The sequence below is a fragment of the Aspergillus foveolatus genome, assembly GCF_047715535.1.
Source record: "Aspergillus foveolatus strain CBS 279.81 unplaced genomic scaffold BDW70scaffold_36, whole genome shotgun sequence".
In the NCBI taxonomy this organism is placed as follows: Eukaryota; Fungi; Ascomycota; class Eurotiomycetes; order Eurotiales; family Aspergillaceae; genus Aspergillus; species Aspergillus foveolatus.
The window spans coordinates 162,104-179,629 of record NW_027396100.1 but is presented as its reverse complement, the minus strand read 5'-3'; the positions used below and the strand labels follow the sequence as shown (position 1 = coordinate 179,629).

Here is a 17,526-nt window from a genome sequence, read left to right as displayed (position 1 = left end):
TGGGGCGAACAGTCTACCCCAACTCTGACTCCAACCTTTTAAATCCCCAGCTCCTCAAGACCTTTCCATCATCTCGTCTCTACAAACCACCCGAGAAGCCTACTAAGACGAAGCCGGCATCTATCAAAATGTCCAAGACCCAAATCCGCACCAATAACGCCCCGGCGCCCGCCCCTTTCCTTTCCCAGGCCACGATCGTCGGTAATCTTTCGTCAACTTCAACTCCGTTTTCTGAGTCTAGCTTATTTTTCATATAGGGAATATTGTCTTCTGCTCTGGCCAACTGGGCATCGACCCCAAGACGGGGAAGATGGTTGAGGGTACAGTGAAAGACCGAACTGTATGCTGCCCTTCTCAAAGCTGGACCAAGCAGCGTTGTGTGTTGCTTTTACATGTCGGGAATACTGCTAATACGATCGACTTGCAGCGCCAAATCATCAAGAACTTGTCCGCGGTGCTTGAAGCAAGCGGCTCGAGTCTAGCCGATGTCGCGAAGGTGAACGTCTTCCTAGCCGATATGAAGGACTTCCAGGATATGAATGAGGTTTACATGGAGGGCTTTCCGGAGCCGAGGCCGGTATGTTTTGTCCCATGGACTCCCTAATACCATAATGCATTCTGCTCCAGGTTTGCTTTAGAGGACCTTGCGTATCCACTGAGCTAACTTGACGTCTATTACAGGCGCGGACGTGCGTGTGTGTTAAAACTCTGCCCATGAACTCCGATGTAGAGATTGAGTGCTCAGCTGTTGTGACGCGGCCCACCAAGGCGAAGCTTTGAAATTCCATGAAAATCCAGCTTGAGCTGCAGAGCAAACATGAATGCGTCTAAAGTGGAAGAAGGACATGGAGGCACAAAAGCTGGTTCTAGATTGTCCTTAACATGAGATGGTCAAGATAATCGGATGTGATTGATCCATGGGCCTGAATGATAGTTTGTTCAACAGCTGTGAGCGGTCAGAAAGAATTGGGCTAGGCGCCCAATTATCTGTACCTGCATTGATGTACATACCTGTCAAGGCTGCATATGACCGCGACGCCAGCTTTATATATACGTGTACATATCGTTGTACTTTGCATATGCGTCTCGCACGACAGGGTGTTGGGCAGAAAGTGTTCTGTCGGAATCAGTCATACAACCAATAGGAATGAGAGGGAATGCATGAAGCAGCCTGAATAATAATGAAGGGAGACGCAGAGAAAAAGCAATGTTAATGTATAGTCTGCCAGTCTGCCGGCCGGAGTTTTCAAGGTATCCGGTGAAAAACGAAGTCTGTAATGCTGAGCGACCAGTCTGCATAGACCTGGGGTTCGATTTGTTCTTACGCTGCGATGCAACCTGAACCCCGGAACGATACAATTACTCCAAGGGAGGAACAGCCAGAGTGCACTCAGGTCTGGACTGCGGATTGATTGGCTGCGAGGCAACGGCAACAGTTCAGGAACAGGTTTAGCGTCGGGTACAGGCGCTGGTAGTCCATCCATGGTTCATATTATTATTGCAGTACAGCTCTTGTTTGGCTCTAAGGAAATGGCAAGAGGTTGGTTCTGATATCGAGATAGGAGCGAAGATCATATTCTACATGTAATTTGATGGCTGAGCATTGATGTCGATCAGTATAGTCTGGACTCTGGATCAGGACATAGAGCAGGACTCGGGAACGCAGGATTGGGAAAAGCCTGGACTAGAGACGACGCCAACGTTGGACGAACAATTCCCAGCGCAACGGCCTGAGCTTTGGGCACTCAGGAGAGCCAAGGAGTTCATGTTGGTTAGAATCACGGAGCGTATTAGCTCAGAATTGGGGCTAGCCACCATGACACCACCGCTACTCGCACGTCCTTTTTTACGCAGATGTCGTATACAAGGAATGCAAAGACATCATGTTCGCAGTCTTGCTGGCAGTCTCGAAAAGGAGTGTTTCAGCCTTGCGCGGAATGTGGTTTAATAATCAAACATTCTTCATATGCTTCAGCCATACACGTGGTGACCCAGAAGATCATTTAGGCTCTTCGTCTTAGCCGGGCCGTCAGCCTTCAGACCAGTTCTCTTCTCAGTTATAGAGGTCGAGAAGGAACAAGCGAATGGTCATGCCAGTGAGTAAGGCGTGATAGCCGAATGGGTTAGAACTTCGGCAGTTAATTTAGTATGTATTCGTGCCCCGTAAGTTGAAACAAGGTGCTATGCGAGAAAAAGGGGTGTGTCATTGAGAGTTCGGTTTAAGGCTTTAGGGCCGGTGCATTCGTCAAGAAGCTTCCAGCACTTATCGCAAATACCGAACCCCGTTCTTTCACATTATTTCTTTCATTTTTGAATCGGAGGCCCCCGAATTATGGAATGAGGGCGAGAGCTAAGACTGATGACGGTGGCCAGAGCGGTATCTCGACGAGCGTTAGGGGCACGCACCAACCCCGCATGAATCCAGGAACCGCATGCGCTAACAAGACGCCGGCGGTCTCGGCCTCGCTAGATGAGTGTTGGCTCATTGCGATGTGCGCCCTGCAATTACCCCGATCGACGCCACTGGCTGTTCTTGTGCTGCTGCAAGCCTGCAAGGTCCGTCATTGTCGAGGTCGTCCAACACCCAGCCTGTCTGCAAGAGGGGTAGCAGTATCGAGGACGGGAGATTGAACGGTGCTTCTCAACCATCGTGACCCCTCCAAGTTCGAAATCACCGTTCGGTCCACCGTAAATGTACATTCAAATGTACACCTAAATGTACACTGGAGTTGGCGCCGCGCTGGAGACGAGATGCAGATGACAACTGGGTCGAACCAGTCGCGATCAACTTAATGTGGTCTTCGAATCTCACGACGGGTGTCGATCCAAATCATCAGCACCGAGAACTGCTTGGGGACCAACTTCCACAGAAATCTTGGACCAGTACTGTCTCGTCAGCGCTCTTGTACTATTGGCTCTAGGCTGGGGTCATTTCGCTAGCTTTATTGAATCCTTACGGTATATTCCGTCAAAGTAAACGCTGACTCTGCACGAGGAGGACGCAAAAGAGGCGATCATGTTGTACATTGAACTCGCTCCCTTCAAACTCGGGTCGAGAAACTGTCGCTGTTCAGTGTTTGAAAGAGTAACAAACCAGGGAAGCTATTCTTAGAACGAAAATAAAGACTGCCGTGTAAAAGTAAAACTGCTACTTCGTCAAGAAAGAGACCGGCGTCCTTTGACTGCGTAACCCACTCTGGTCTGGTGTGAGGCTAGTCCACTCCGTGCTGGTAATGCCACGGCCGACCGCGGTCCCCGCCCACACACCGTCTCCCTCTCGCTGTCCCCTTTCTCGACTCATCATTCTCACTTCAGCCTGCTCTTCTTCTTATCCCCTCTCTTTCTTCCACCTTTCGCCTGATGATTTGCCATCGTTGGTGCTGTCGTTGACGTCGCCAGTCTTTGGTTTTCCTTCCACGTCAATGAGCCGTTGGGACTGACAATATTGCCTGCTCTTCTCTCTCTCCTTGCATCCTCCCACGGTCGCGCCCTCTCCTTAAGGTACCCGAAACAACCACCTCATCACCGCCGCCATCTTATTTTTGACTGTTGTCTATCTAGATATCGTCGCTCGCTCCTTACAGCACTCACACTCGTTTATCAGAATACCAATCGCTCGGATATAATTAAAGGGGTTTCTGTTGTCTGACAACCGCCCCTGCCGCTCATTCACCTGCGTTTGTTTATCGCTCGACATTGTTCTACCACGCGTCTCGCTGCCAACCTCTGCTATCCCTTGCGGAGGAAAAGAAAGGAGTGACAACAGGCCGTTTTGATAGATACACTATTCGAGACAGCCGCTGCCAGCCTCCAGCCGTTGAACCACCGCAGCCGCGTCTAGTATCTTGCGCTCGAACTAGTCCTGCACCCTTAACTTCGGCCCAAACCCTTTGAGCCCCTGCTCAGTCCACTCTTTTATACAACTGCCGTCGTATCTGCGACAACCCCCGCTTTCTGCGTTCAGCAGTCACCATGGTTTCTCAGACGGCTCTTATTGCGGCTGCACTGTCGCTTGCTGGCCTGGAGTTGGTTGCTGCGCAGCAACCCAACGCTCACCATGAGCACAAGCAACTCAAGCGTCAGTTATTTGGCTCTTCGGACCACTCGAACAACCTTGGTTGGCTTGAGTCGTTCCTGAGTTCAAACTCTGACTCTGGGACCACCTCTAGCACCACCACCTCCCAGAACTCTGGTGCTACCGCCGCTTCATCCAAGGACTCCGACCCCGATGTCGTTATTGTGCCCATTACCCTCTCTGTCGACGAGAATGGCAAGACACATACGATAACCGGCACCGCTAATACCGGTGTTGCGACGGGTGCAGCTTCGACTACCACAAAGCAGTCAACTGTAGCCGAAGTTACCGCCTCTGCAACTACGGACTCGCAGCCTACCGCAACCAGCACCTCGTCATCCACTACGACAGAGGACAGTGATATCTCCGGTATTCTGGGAAGTCTTCTTGGTGGGTCAAGCAGCAGCGATAGTAGCGCTAGCACAACCCAAACCGGAATCTCCCGCGCTGCCACTGATTCGACCACCTCGGAGACAGAGACAACTGATTCTACCAAATCGCCATCGTCAACTTCCTCGTCTGGTGGGTTGCTTGAGAGCCTTTTGGGTGGCAGCGACTCTTCAGCTTCCACTTCCACTTCCAGCACCACGTCTTCCTCAACCAGTACATCAGACGGTCTCCTGGGTCTTAACTTGAACGGCGATTCTACGTCCTCCACCAGCACATTCACCGGGTCATCACCTTCGGCAACCAGCACGAGCTCTTCTAATGGTTTGCTGGACAACCTCTTAGGTGACTCTACCTCCACTTCAACTTCAACTTCCACTGCCGATTCTTCTTCAGCAACCAGCACTAGCTCGTCCGGTGGCTTGCTCGACGGTCTTCTGGGTGGCTCTACTTCTTCCAGTGGAACTACCACTGCTACATCCCCTTCGGCAACCAGCACATCAGGTGGATTGCTTGAAGATCTTCTGGGCGGTGATTCGACAAGCAGCACTTCAAGTGCGGTCATTCCGTCCTCCACCAGCACCTCTGGTGGCTTGCTTGATGGACTTCTTGGGACGGATTCTACACCCTCGAGTGCGACTACCTCATTGGCAACTCCCACTAGCACGTCCGGCGATTTGCTAGGTGGTCTTTTCGGCACTGATTCTAGTAGCAGCGCCTCGACTGCTGTCATACCCTCGTCAACAAGCACTAGCTCCGGTGGCTTGCTCGAGAGTCTCTTCGGCACCGATTCTTCGTCACCAACCCCTCTGCCAGGGGCTAGCAGCACTTCGGGCGGTATGATCGGCAATATCCTCCCCACCATTTCTGTTAGCGTTCCTGAGTCAACTCCTACAGGGTCATCCGACGCTGTGGCTAGTTCGACTCCCACTCTGCTTCCCCCGGACCTGACGAGTATCCTTATTCCCTCTTCCGGTAGCGGCGCAACTTCCGTTCCAGTCATTCCCCAGGTTCCTACCTCCAGTGTCGCGGCCACCCCCACTCCGTCGGTAGGCGTCTCTGTTCCTTCAAGCTCCTCTGTTTCCGTGCAGCCCGCTCCCACCACGACTAGCACGGTTAGCACGGAAGACTCCACCACTACGGTCGAGACAACTACTACCACCACCGTGGAGGCTGAGCCTACCGATTGGGTGCCGACCAGCATTATCATCGAGCCTAGTCCCACTGAAACTGAGACGTCCAGCGAAGAGACCACAACCGTTGCCCCTACACAGCTACCAGGATCCATCTCCCCAGCTGGGGGTGTTCCTGATGCTCCTGAAGGGTCTACTCTGATCCAGCTGGGTTTCACCCGGGAGCTCCGCTACTCGTTTGTCGCGACCCACTCTCTGTCTTCCTCGCAAATCTTCTTGTATATTCCCCAGGGTTTGGTGTATGCGCTGGAGGAAGCTAGTAGCGACATCGCCATGTTTGCCATTTCCCCCTATGACAGCGAAGCCACTACTGGATACATTGCTACTGTTGCCCAAGCCTACATCCCAACGGAGAAAGTGGACGTTCTCAGAAAACTGCTTCACAACCCGATTTCCCGACTCTACGACCAGCCTAATGAATCCGTCAAGACCCTGATGTCAATGATTGATCCCTCTATTCCACTTCTCGTGGGCGAATACGATGACTCATCATTTGGCGGCAGCTCAGGGTCCGGCGACGGCAGTGGCAGCGATGGCGACGGTGACAACTCCAATGACTCCTATGATGACTCCACCGCTGGCGCCAGCAGCAGCGGCTCTACGAAGGCTAGCTCTGTCGGTATCGGTGTTGGTGTGGTGGCTGGTGCCGCCGCCTACGGTGCCGGAATGTTCTGGGTTGCCCGCCGCTACCGCAAGAAGCGTCAATTGCACCGTCGCACCAGCTCCACTGCCGATCAGATGAGCGACCGTGGCGGATCCATCTTCACTGGCGGCGGTCGCTTGTCTCGTGGCAGCGGCAGCCAACGCACACAGATGATCAGTGCTCCTGTCATGGCAGAGAATTCTTTGGGATGGAATTAAGCCCTGCAAACGATATATAAAAGGAAATGAATAAAAAATCGCATAGTCTTGGGTCAAGGCAGGCCGGGGCAATGTAACCCAGGAAGAGTGAATGGGAGAAGCAAAGCTCCTTGCATCACTTTCCGGTGTCCGTGGGATATATCTGTTGGTATATTTTTGGCTTCTACCTGTATCAAAGCTTCTATATGGCGGTGTCGTCACGCGCGTTCTATTCTTTTCTACATATTCATATTTTCAACTTATTCCCCATAATGTTTTTGCATTTGTTCTCTTCTACACCTTGTGACAGCGCAGAGTTCTGCCAACACAATCCTTCTCTCATCACTTTCAACTCTTTCTGGATACTATTCTCCTCGTGGCAAATACGTGCCCATTCTACCTTGATCCGACTCTATCTTTTACCATTTTGTTTGTACAGTTGTATAGTGAAGTGAATGTAGAGAAGCGATGAGCCATGGTTGGCACGAATTAGACGTCAATATTGTTCCGACTTTAAGATATATCTTTACAAATGTGCCCCGTTCCCGTCAAATTGATGCTCACTCGTAGTATGCCATGTGCATTAAGTGAACGCAAGTGCAGCTGGTGACCACAATCATTGATAGCACATGAGATAGAAGGGGCTAGAGAGGGAACACCGTACTCCGTAAATATATCCGGAAGACATTCGAAGTCGAGTCGAGTGGAGTGCATCGACGTTTCAGGGTACTTTTTATATGGCAATCAAGCCCCGTAGGAAGGTACTCACTCCGTTTTACCCTTTTCTTCCTTCCGTTTCGACCCAAACCCCAACATACCCAAGATCCCTGACTCTCCTCTCTCCTCTCGTTCACGCTTCCTCCTTTCCTTCGCGCGCTGCAGTTCTTCTTTGTATTCGTCCCAGCTTACGTTCGCACTTGCCGCATCTGTTACCTCGGGTGCCTTGATATGGAAATGGCTTAGCGAAGTAGAATCCTCCTCGTGCGTCGTTGCCCCTGCAGCATGTGGGTGCTGCGGTAAGGGCTTGACGGCGTCTTCACCACCGTATATGCGCAGTCCGGTCCGGAAAGTCCAGTCGACCGCTTCGTCAACTGGATGGTCGAAGATGTAGGGTAGGAATGGCACAACAGAGAGACCGAGCTGTCACAGTAAGTTATGCGCCTTCATACTAGGCCCTGGGAATGTACATACCCCGATAGGAACCCATGTCCTCGCAAATGTACTCTTCGCCCCCTTCAGCGCGCGCCCCGAATACCTCACGACGCTATGGATTGTGAGCGCAGGAAGCCCCATACTCGCAATACTCTGGAAGACTGCCCGCTTCGCCATAACGACCCGGTAGTCCTCGATGAGCGGAATATGCGCAGTCGGCCAGGGCGTTAGCGTATCTGAGTCTCCCTGCTTCTGGCCTTCCCCCCAATCTGCAGAGCTCAAAGAGCCCCCGACATTTCCAGTGGCCATCCCCATCACGATCTGCTGGTGCGTGAGATCCCGTGAATCCTTGTATGCTTCGCAGGGCGGCGCTAAGACACGGCGATTGCGCAGGTACGCCTTGTACCCCTCGTGCCCGACATCGCCGAGAAGGTATGCCCAGGAAACTGCGTATGCGGAGCGTAGGAGAATGGGATGTGCGACTGGACGGAAGGACTCGCCTACGTCGGAGGTGTAAGCCACGTAGCGATGTGCTGAGAGAAGGAGCGTCCTGAGGCGAGTTGCGTAACCGGCGTAGCGGTAATTGGTATCGGTCGAATCGACGGAGCTGTTGGAACTGTCAGCCATGGCTAGAGGAGTGACGTGCTGCGATAAAATTCAATCGATAATTCGAAGCCATAGCCGATACTCTTAAAACAAGGAGTTGCGGGGGTGGGGATGTGACGACATTCAGGGCACACGCGACACTCACTAATATGAATACACATCATCATACGGATTAGTATCGTCGCCATCGACAATCTTCTGTAGCTGGGGCGAGAGCTTCCCCCTTTTGACAGGTGGCAGAGCTGGAGGCTCAGAAGGCTCCTCTTTTCGGCTTCCCCAAAACATGCTGTCCGGACACGTCGGGTATTGTTGGTCAAGAATGAGGAGACCAAGTAGGTAGGAGCTTTTGTATAAGTACAAGGGAAGAACACGGGAGACGAGAGCAGGTAAAAGGCAGGAGCGGCCTTAAGGGGAATATTCCAGCAATAAGAACAAAATTACTATTCTGCTACGAGCCTAGGTAGACACTAGACAGCCATCCTTGCGTCTCTGCCATATCCGCGTAACCGGCAGATTCAATTTCCAGGGATGAGGAGGCACTGTTCCTTTGGTTTCGGTGAGAGATGATGCCACGAGGCTGACGGTTTCCGGCAAAAGCCTTATACAGCCGGACATCTTCTTCTCTTCTTAGAGAACCTGAAGGATTAATCCTTCCTGCCTTTTGAGTCCAGCAAACCATAGCCGAGTCATTCTTGTGACATACAACTGCAGCCTTTCTTCCGACGTCATTTACTCCGGAGTAATAGCGGGAACTCCCGGGACATCACGTGCGCTTACATAGCTTGCATTTGGCTTACTCATCCTCTATCCCGTGCCACCAGCTTACATAAGAATCTGTCTAACCGCAAGCAGTAAGCCCGTCGCCCGGCCGCAACTTCATCGCTCGTTTGGACTTTGAACGACTCCAGCAGAAACCAGCACCTCTCTCTCATCCCGCCCCGTTCATTCACGAACCGATCCCTCCTTACCGCGAAAATGGTCGTCTACTACAACATCGCTGGCCGTCAGATTGGCTCCCACCACGTACGTTCCTGGCGCTCCGCTACACCGAGCTCCTGTCCCTACCTGCATCGAATCTGGAATATACCGGCTACTTTGACGAGATAACCAATGCTTACTTGTTGATTATCTAGCTCTCTCTTGGTATCCTGAGCTCGCTTTTCGGCGGTATCTACCTCGCTACCCGTGGCGGTGGTGCTGCTAAGAAGCCAGCTGCTCCTCCGATCCAGGCGTCTTCCAAGGATGAGGAGGTTTTCATTCAGTATGTTCCCGCGTGCTATACACCGACCCTACTCAATGCACCAGAGCTCGATTAGGGGCTGTTAGACCTCATTGGACTTCCGCGAAAGAGTGGGAGATATAGGCAATTGGCTGATTGTGCCTTTTTAGGGACTTCCTGAAACAAATGAATGGAGAGGGTGACAAGAAGGCCGACCACTAGTGTTCGGCCAGTGTACCTGATTGAGCGGAGCATGGTCCGGTCTCGAGTCTCGCCGCCAGAACATGATGCATTCCACAAGGAACCTATGAACACTTTTATTGGGACCGAGGCCGGCGCCGTTGGAGGATTCCTCGTGGCCGCTAGCTTGACTTCACAGAGTCAATGAGCAATGCGGATATGTACATATAGAGGCATACACTGAAAGGTTTATCTTTCTTTCTAACTTGTGTGATTGTGTCGTGGTCAACATAGTAGCGGAGACGGCTGCTCCGTAATGTTGGGCATGATGGTCTAGTAGTCTGTATGCTCAGTTAAAGACACAGTGTAGCTTTCACTTACAACCCGTAAGATTTTGTATACTTCTTAAAGTTCGAGCAATTTGTTTTTCGGGCAATTGTGTTCACTGCTCGATTAGTCACCCACGGTTGCTGTCCGTGTCCGAGGTCAGAATTACGAGTTTACTTGGGCTTCAATCCTTATCCACCATCACCACCGGGTCACCATGAAACCTAACCCCATCCCTTTCCCCCTTGCCCTCAATATCGGCACCGACATCGTCCACCTGCCGCGTATAACCCGCCTCATCTCCCGCCCAGGAGGCTACCTCGCCCGCTTTACGCGCCGCATCCTCTCCGAGCAAGAACTGCGCGATTTCCGCACCCGGTTCTCTCTCCCCCCGTTTGACTCGCCCAGCTGCCAACCGAATGTGGCCAAGAGAACGGATATCACAGTTACACCAGATATGGCGCGGTGGCTCGCTGGACGGTTTGCAGCAAAGGAAGCGGCGCGGAAGGCTGCGAGGGGTGGTGCCAAGGGGGTAGGTTGGAAGGATGCTGTGGTGAGTGTTGCCGATGATGGCGCGGAAGGAAGACCAGACATTGTCCTTTTTGACCGTGGTGAGGATGGTGGAAGGGGGAGGGTTGGGCGGTTATCCATTTCGCATGATGGAGAGTATGTGGTTGCGACTGTGCTTGCGGCGGGATGAAAAAAGAATGGAATGGGATTGACCCGAGACGTCGCAACTCGATGCGACTTGCATGCCAGATGCCATGCGACTGCGGAAGGCTTGATCTGGTGTTGGACCCGGCACGAATTACGCAAAATGTTTGCACGATGAATTGGCTACAAAGCTGAAAGTGCTATAACTGCAGCTCGTGATCCCAGACAATGACTAGTGGTGAAGGGTGACTCGATATCGCTACGACCGATTGGCGCTCGATTGAGCTGTGTACTCTAGCTTACTGGTCTCTATGCGCAGCACTCCGGGCCACTGTGAGAGCTGTTTGAATGGATGATCGAATACTTGGGTGATGAGCTTCTGAAATGAAGTTCTCTTTGCGACGATTTGAGAAGCTCTCAATTCTAGAATATGAGAGCTCAACGTAGAAATATATATGTGTATACATCTATATATCAAACAATTTGTTTATTTTTGTGCATACCATAATGCTGCTTCCCAAGCAGGTGTTTATATATGCAATGTAGGCTAGACTTGCGGAGTCGGCGGAAAACTTCCGCGCCACAAATATTGGCTGTCTTGAACTCACTCTTTTCTTCAACATATATCCCACAAATTCCGTTGATGCTGTAGTACTTATATCACTCATCTCACCGCCCCTTCATCCTATCTACGTCCATTTCCTTATCTCAGGCGGGGCTGCCTATCCTATCGCCCTTATACAGTAAGTCTCGTTCGAGCATCGCATGCTTATACCGCTCTTTCGCGCAATCTTCCCTGCATTATCGTTTTCATTTAATTCTTAGCTAACCGTGTCTACAGGGTGGGCTCTACTGATTAATCCCAAGGCTGTCATGCCCTTTTCCCACCACAGCCACTCAGGGCAGTTCTGCCCCGGCCATGCAAAAGACTCTCTCGAGGAGGTCATCCAATTGGCCATCGCTAAGAACTTCCAAGTCTTTTGCTTGACCGAGCACATGCCCCGCGGAGAACAGGATTACTATCCGGAAGAGGTATTTAGTCCCTGGTCTGCATTGCCTGTCCTCTGGCGTCGATGAAAAAGCAATATATCGTGCAGAAAATATGAGCAGTTGAAGCATGACCGCACAACATTAAGCGCATTCCGCCCTAACACGTGTGTAATGGACAACCATAGATCGAAGCCAACCAAACCAAGGCATGGATGATCGCCAACGAAGCGAACTATTTCCGCGAAGCCACCCGACTCCGAGAGAAATACGCAGGCCAGATCAAAATTCTGATTGGCTTTGAATGCGACTGGATTCGGCCAGAGTCGCGGACTTTGGTTGAGACATCAATGCGTGCGTTCCCGTTCGAGTTCTTCATGGGCTCGATCCACCACACCAAGACCATACCCATCGACTACGACCGGGAGATGTACGAGAAAGCTCGGGATCTAGCAGGTGGGTCGGACGAGAAGCTCTTCGAAGCCTTCTTTGACGAGCAGCTGGACATGCTGCAGCAGTTGAAGCCTGTCGTGGTCGGGCACTTCGATCTCATCCGGCTGAAGAGTGACGATCCCGAGCGCAGCTTCAAGCAGTGGCCGGGTGTTTGGGAGCGAATTCTGCGGAATTTGGACTACGTGGCTGGGTACGGCGGCATTCTGGAGCTGAATTCCGCAGCGCTGCGAAAGGGGATGAGCGAGCCTTATCCTAAAGCTGAGATTTGTCAGGTCAGTTTATCTGCTCTTTAGGATTGTCTGGATGATGGTCATGTGTCAGCTGGAGCACCGCAGCGGATATATGCGAGATAATGTTCTAATTGAGTGGACAGGAGTTTTTGGCGCGTGGTGGTCGATTCTGTCTCTCGGATGATAGCCACGGGCTGGATCACATTGGATTGAATTACGCCAGGATGCTGGAGTTCATCGATACGGAAACGGACATCAAAATATTGTATTATCTCGATCTCGGAAGCGGACCCGAAACTCAAACCCCGGTGGATAGCCGGTTTCCCCGGACGGTGGTCAAATCCGTCTCCGTGGAAGAGGTGAAGAAGATGGCTTTTTGGCAGACGAACTAAACTGGACTGGTGGCGGACTAGTCTGACTTGCGGACACAGCTTTCTGACAGTACATATACGTAGGATGCAGAGCTGCAGCTTATCCATAGCGATCTGCCAATATCATGACCCTGCGCAAACATACAGCTGCAACATGCCAGCCAACCACATCCCCTTTAGTGGATAGGACCATGAGAGTGGACTAGACTTTCCTCGTGGCACTGGGTCCAACTATTCAACGTGGGGACCCGTTGACCACACCGCAGGATCACGGCATCGCATCCTTCCGTTAGCACCTGCGGCCTAGCTCGGTAGCAAGCCAACCGCTATCTGCATGGGTACCAGACGTGGCTACCACCCACCTAACCAAGTACAGATGGGAGGGTTCCTATCTCTCGGGCTCTGCCGGTATCCCTCATAAATTTATCGCGCCATATTATTGTACTGGGCGTTGACGGTGTCCCTTTAATTGAGAAAATATAGCCTACCGAAGACCAGAGCCATCTCCCTCTATAAACTAGCACATTCCAGCACTTCTTAGTCTCTTCTCCTTAATCCAGACTTGTCCACCCCCATCTTGACCGCCTCATTATTTTTCGTTCTCTCGTTCCCGTCTTATCGACTTGTCTATACGCACTACGCCCAGTACAGCACAGAAATGAACCCCCCCCAAGGCATAACAAAAACCATTCTGCGCCCTGGAAACGGCCGCGACAGCCCCCACACCGGTGACACCGTGATCATTGACTACACAGGATACCTTTATGATGAGACACGCGGGGAGAACGAGTACTTCATGGGGACACAGTGCGTACCCGCCAACGCAAACAACTCGCTTATCTACCTTCCACTCCTAGTCCTACCGTGACTCTCGGAATTCCATGCTTGGAAGGCTCGGTAAGACAGCTAACTGATTTGTAATGCTGATGCTGTAGATTCGATACCTCGCAAGGTCGGGGCCCACTGAAAACGGAGATTGGAGTTGGAAAGGTTATACTCGGTATGATCAGAAGCCCTGTAGTCATGGGACAGAGCATGGTGCCTGACAATATTGAGGTACTAACGGATGCAACACAGGCTGGGACAAAGGCGTACAGCAGATGACCCTTGGTGAGAAGGCCATCCTCACAATATCGAGGTATGTCCATCTATATCCTCCCTCCCATCAGGTCACCGTATCTTCTCACTGAAGACTCGGTGTTGAACTGGCATTGTCGATAGACCGCAGACTGATGTGAATGCAGCGACTATGGTTATGGCAAGAGAGGGTTCCCTGGGTTGATTCCCCCGGATTCTGGACTTGTCTTGTACGTTTGCTTGCATGTCTGGATGAAGCTTTTAGGGTCGCTAATGAAGTATTGAGCAGCGAAGTTGAATTGAAGAAGATCATCCCCAAAGTTGCAGGCACAGAGCTGTACAGCTGATGGAATAAGATCATCAGGTCTGCGTTGGGAGTTCGAAGCATCCGATGCGCTTTCTTGTTCTTGTTCTTCTTTTCTTTTCATATTTTTTTCTTTCGCGTTTTTATAGGACTATACCCTGTATTGGAGAACATTTTCAGAGCGAGTATGGTTCATTTATCGCCAAGAGTATATACTGCATTAGGGACAACTGGCTTATATCACAATGGCGATCGTGCGCAATGACAGCTGTAGAACGGAGTTGTTGCGGCGGCAAGCTTCCTTGGTATTGCTGTTCAATGTACCTGTCGCAATCACAGATAACTCATCTGGCAAGATTTTATAGAGCAGTCCAGAGTATTTCGACGCTAAAAGATGAGGCTCTAATGAGCGGGAGACATCTCTCACTGGTGACAACGTCGGTCGAGCTCAGTAAGGCTGCATCAAGATATAACTATAGATGTTCTGCAGCATTCAAAGCGTCAGCCTCCAGATTAATAGGTTGCCACTGACGTTGCCGCGACTCCAGCCCTATCTAGGCGATTGTTGGTGTGAAACGCCGCGCCCCCGCCAGAGGTAAACGAAGTTAGGGAGTCGTCATCATCTCCAGGAGGCTACCCGCAAAAACACTCCTGCCGCATCCCGCTCCCCAACCTCCACACCACCCGTACTGCTGCTCACCTTCTTGGAGCTCTCAAACTCTCTCTATCTGCTTATAGAGGCTAATATTTCGGTCATTACCTTCCTTAGATACCCCAGACGCAACAATCCTGGCCTCCGCTTTCACGGGCGGAAACCAAGCCGATAGAGGACACGGATGCGATACAGACACCGCATGACGAATGGTCTATTATAGGGGCGTCCGATGGCAAACCGTGCCCCGGCAGTCTCTGACACAGCGATAAACGCCTTTCCCGAGTGCTAAAAGCACTGCCTCTCTTTTCAACATCCCTCTCTCCCCTCTCGGCAGGAATGAGTTCCCGAAGCGGCTCCGCCGATACCTTCACTCAACAATCCGCTTCCAACCTTCGACCCCGCCGTCTGATCTCGTTAGATGATGTCAGAGATAATAATGGACAACAGCCTTCGTCCTCCGGGCTCTCTACAACGGGCTCCTCGGAGCTACCGACCCTTCGCTCGCGTGGCGCGACACCCTCGCCTCGACCGTCTCGAAACGTTTCGCCCATCCCCATGGGCCATCCTTCGCGAGCTACACAACCTCGCAGCGACCCCCGGCCCGGGAATTCATTAGGTGGGTTTACGCCTAATGGAAAATACCAGGATTCGTTCACTGAGTCGTCGCGGGCTGCTGTAGACTTTTTAGATGCATCGTGGTCATCGCTGCAAGGTATAGCGTCATCGCTCTTAGGCAGTGATACTGCACGGCCGACTTCGAACGGAGCTCCGCGATCCCATGCCCGAAAGCCGTCACGGCCTGATTACTTCGCCAAACACCGAGCAGTGTCAACATCCACTTGGGGCCCTTCGGGACGGACCACTCCGGAGCTTGGCGCCGGCACTCAAGATGAAAGACAAGCCATGGTACATGCGAAGAAGATGGAGGCATTGCTACTAGCGGATACTGACCCGAGCTGGAATATCCATTCTCGACACAAGCGGCGAGATTCCAATGACCGGACAGTTCAGTCCAGAGCGGATACGGATCAAGGTGAAGAGGCGCTGGTCTACGTACATCAAGTTCAACCCACGGACACTATCACCGGAGTCACTATTAGATATGGGTGTCAAGCAGCAATTTTTAGGAAGGTGAATGGATTTTGGCCTAGCGATAGCATCCAAGCTCGGAAAACTGTTCTTCTGCCGGTCGACTGCTGTTCGATTAAAGGGCGACCTGTCAAAACCAGGGAGGAAATCGATCTCCTGCAGGACGTTCCCAGTCGCCCATCTATAGAGGACCCAAGTGGGAGTTCAATTGTGCCGGCACCATCGCCGGAAAAATCAACTTTTTCGAGGATCTCCGAACAGACTGGTACGGAGCCTGAAGCTGAGAGTGACCAGATATGGAAACACGAGTCCTGGGTGCAAATTGATGGGTTTGCGGAGCCAGTGGAAATAGGTCGTGTACCCCGACGTGCACTGGGGTTTTTCCCTCGCACCAGGCGGAAATCAGTCAGTTATAGCGACTCTGAGCCTGTACGAGGCAGGCTACAGACACCGACTATCTCGACGGCTTCTTCGCCCATTCAGCCAAGTTCTTCGCCTAATGCTGATCAACATGATGCATTACATGCGGGTTCGCCAGCTTCACGGGGTCCCGGCAGCAAGCCGAAAGGCCGGCATAGACGTCGGCCAAGCGGCCTCGAGCTTTCGGGAACCGGTGTTGGCACTCTTGACCGCAATGTCAACCTCCCAGGGCCAGCCATGGATGGTCTCAGCAAGTTCTTTGCCCAACACCTGCCGACGTTAGCACCAAAACAAGCTCCGCCAAACTTTGACAGTCTCAGCGGGAATTCATCAACTGTTGCCTCTAGCAATTCCACCAGCCTTGATAGCATAGGTGGTGCCGTTGAAGGTTGGGTTCGAAAGATCACTGCACGAGCGAAATCCAGCATCAACGACCTGCAGCAGGGAACTTCAAGCTCTCAGAATCAGGCCATACCCCCGGAAACCAGACGCAGGGGGTTTAGTGACTTAATAGAGCTTGAAGACGGAGTGGAGTCTCGGAATTCATCCGGTCTCCTTGCTGGAACAAGTTGGAAGCCAGACTTGACAAGATCGGGCTCCAGCTATGCCAACGGAGCAAATCTGAGGGAACGATTCCCAAGCGCCTCACCTAGCACGAGCAGGACTCGTACTGGACTGGACAGAACTAAGGGCGATTAATACACTGCGTCCTAGTATTCGTCATGCACGACGCCTTAATGTATTGTCCAATACCAAGCCTACCGGATTATCAACCCCTTTCACCCTTCACGCATAGCACGGCGTATCAGGACCTGCTTTGGTTTGACTTGCCATGATATCAGGATATTTGCCTTCTCTGTTTCATATTGTGTACCTAGATGATGAGGTCAATACTCGGTGGCCTCAACCCTTCCGTCCCTCGTCAAGCATTATCTTGCTGTGGAGATCCAGGAGCCGCCGGTCGGGCCAGTTGCTGAGGGCGTGTACGCTAGCTAGAATAATCCGTCTTGTTTTTGCAGTCGAGCTATTCTACATCTGACAAAGTAACTCGTTAAGCCATCGGTCTGTGGACAAGCTCTGGCGAGTGTTGATCCGGACAAATTGCTCCCCGCAAACCACTAGTCCCCCTCCGCCTCTCATCTTCAACTTCTTCCACCTATGATCTGCTTTTACCCAGGGCCTCGGATGATTTCTTCAGTGTCTCCCTTCACTTTCTGCGGAGCTTCTCATCAAAATGAAATCGTCTAGCTTCCAGAATCAGGATCGCTCCCCAGGCTTCCCCACCGGAAACCAGTCAATGTTCTACA

At 51.8% G+C, this 17,526-nt stretch overlaps 9 protein-coding genes across 9 annotated transcripts; 8 read left to right on the top strand and 1 right to left on the bottom strand.

Annotated features, from left to right (window-relative positions):
- The first annotated feature begins 51 nt into the window (after positions 1-51).
- BDW70DRAFT_77631 (Endoribonuclease L-PSP/chorismate mutase-like protein) lies at positions 52-903 on the top strand. Its single transcript, XM_073744831.1, has 4 exons — positions 52-201; positions 258-340; positions 428-577; positions 682-903. Exons 1-4 carry the CDS (start codon positions 129-131, stop codon positions 778-780), a joined length of 405 nt encoding a protein of 134 aa, XP_073594528.1. The 5' UTR covers positions 52-128; the 3' UTR covers positions 781-903.
- A 2,411-nt stretch (positions 904-3,314) lies between these two features.
- BDW70DRAFT_139375 (putative mucin family signaling protein Msb2) lies at positions 3,315-6,964 on the top strand. The gene is made up of 2 exons (XM_073737379.1): positions 3,315-3,501; positions 3,562-6,964. The coding sequence occupies exon 2, from the start codon at positions 3,973-3,975 to the stop codon at positions 6,514-6,516; it is 2,544 nt and encodes an 847-aa protein (XP_073594527.1). The 5' UTR covers positions 3,315-3,501; positions 3,562-3,972; the 3' UTR covers positions 6,517-6,964.
- BDW70DRAFT_139373 (mitochondrial fission process 1 family protein) lies at positions 6,965-8,674 on the bottom strand. Its single transcript, XM_073737378.1, has 3 exons — positions 8,399-8,674; positions 7,687-8,254; positions 6,965-7,635 (listed from the first exon to the last, which is right to left on the bottom strand). Exons 1-3 carry the CDS (start codon positions 8,536-8,538, stop codon positions 7,261-7,263), a joined length of 1,083 nt encoding a protein of 360 aa, XP_073594526.1. The 5' UTR covers positions 8,539-8,674; the 3' UTR covers positions 6,965-7,260.
- A 70-nt stretch (positions 8,675-8,744) lies between these two features.
- BDW70DRAFT_139371 (ATP19 family protein) lies at positions 8,745-10,009 on the top strand. The gene is made up of 4 exons (XM_073737377.1): positions 8,745-9,020; positions 9,106-9,276; positions 9,387-9,514; positions 9,643-10,009. Exons 2-4 carry the CDS (start codon positions 9,229-9,231, stop codon positions 9,692-9,694), a joined length of 228 nt encoding a protein of 75 aa, XP_073594525.1. The 5' UTR covers positions 8,745-9,020; positions 9,106-9,228; the 3' UTR covers positions 9,695-10,009.
- A 90-nt stretch (positions 10,010-10,099) lies between these two features.
- On the top strand, positions 10,100-11,005 carry BDW70DRAFT_139367 (holo-ACP synthase). The gene has a single exon (XM_073737376.1). The coding sequence runs from the start codon at positions 10,197-10,199 to the stop codon at positions 10,677-10,679; it is 483 nt and encodes a 160-aa protein (XP_073594524.1). The 5' UTR covers positions 10,100-10,196; the 3' UTR covers positions 10,680-11,005.
- A 282-nt stretch (positions 11,006-11,287) lies between these two features.
- BDW70DRAFT_77546 (histidinol-phosphatase) lies at positions 11,288-13,014 on the top strand. The gene is made up of 4 exons (XM_073744828.1): positions 11,288-11,376; positions 11,475-11,665; positions 11,809-12,345; positions 12,447-13,014. Exons 2-4 carry the CDS (start codon positions 11,507-11,509, stop codon positions 12,693-12,695), a joined length of 945 nt encoding a protein of 314 aa, XP_073594523.1. The 5' UTR covers positions 11,288-11,376; positions 11,475-11,506; the 3' UTR covers positions 12,696-13,014.
- Positions 13,015-13,332: 318 nt separating this feature from the next.
- BDW70DRAFT_161414 (FKBP-type peptidyl-prolyl cis-trans isomerase) lies at positions 13,333-14,098 on the top strand (the record flags this gene model as incomplete). Its single annotated transcript, XM_073740977.1, has 5 exons — positions 13,333-13,538; positions 13,610-13,674; positions 13,752-13,812; positions 13,919-13,981; positions 14,041-14,098. 5 exons carry the CDS (start codon positions 13,333-13,335, stop codon positions 14,096-14,098), a joined length of 453 nt encoding a protein of 150 aa, XP_073594522.1.
- BDW70DRAFT_77548 (uncharacterized protein) lies at positions 13,935-14,697 on the top strand. The gene has a single exon (XM_073744829.1). The coding sequence runs from the start codon at positions 14,143-14,145 to the stop codon at positions 14,584-14,586; it is 444 nt and encodes a 147-aa protein (XP_073594521.1). The 5' UTR covers positions 13,935-14,142; the 3' UTR covers positions 14,587-14,697.
- Positions 14,696-17,519, top strand: BDW70DRAFT_77555 (putative LysM domain protein). The gene has a single exon (XM_073744830.1). It carries the CDS (start codon positions 15,047-15,049, stop codon positions 16,916-16,918), a length of 1,872 nt encoding a protein of 623 aa, XP_073594520.1. The 5' UTR covers positions 14,696-15,046; the 3' UTR covers positions 16,919-17,519.
- The last annotated feature ends 7 nt before the right edge of the window (positions 17,520-17,526 follow it).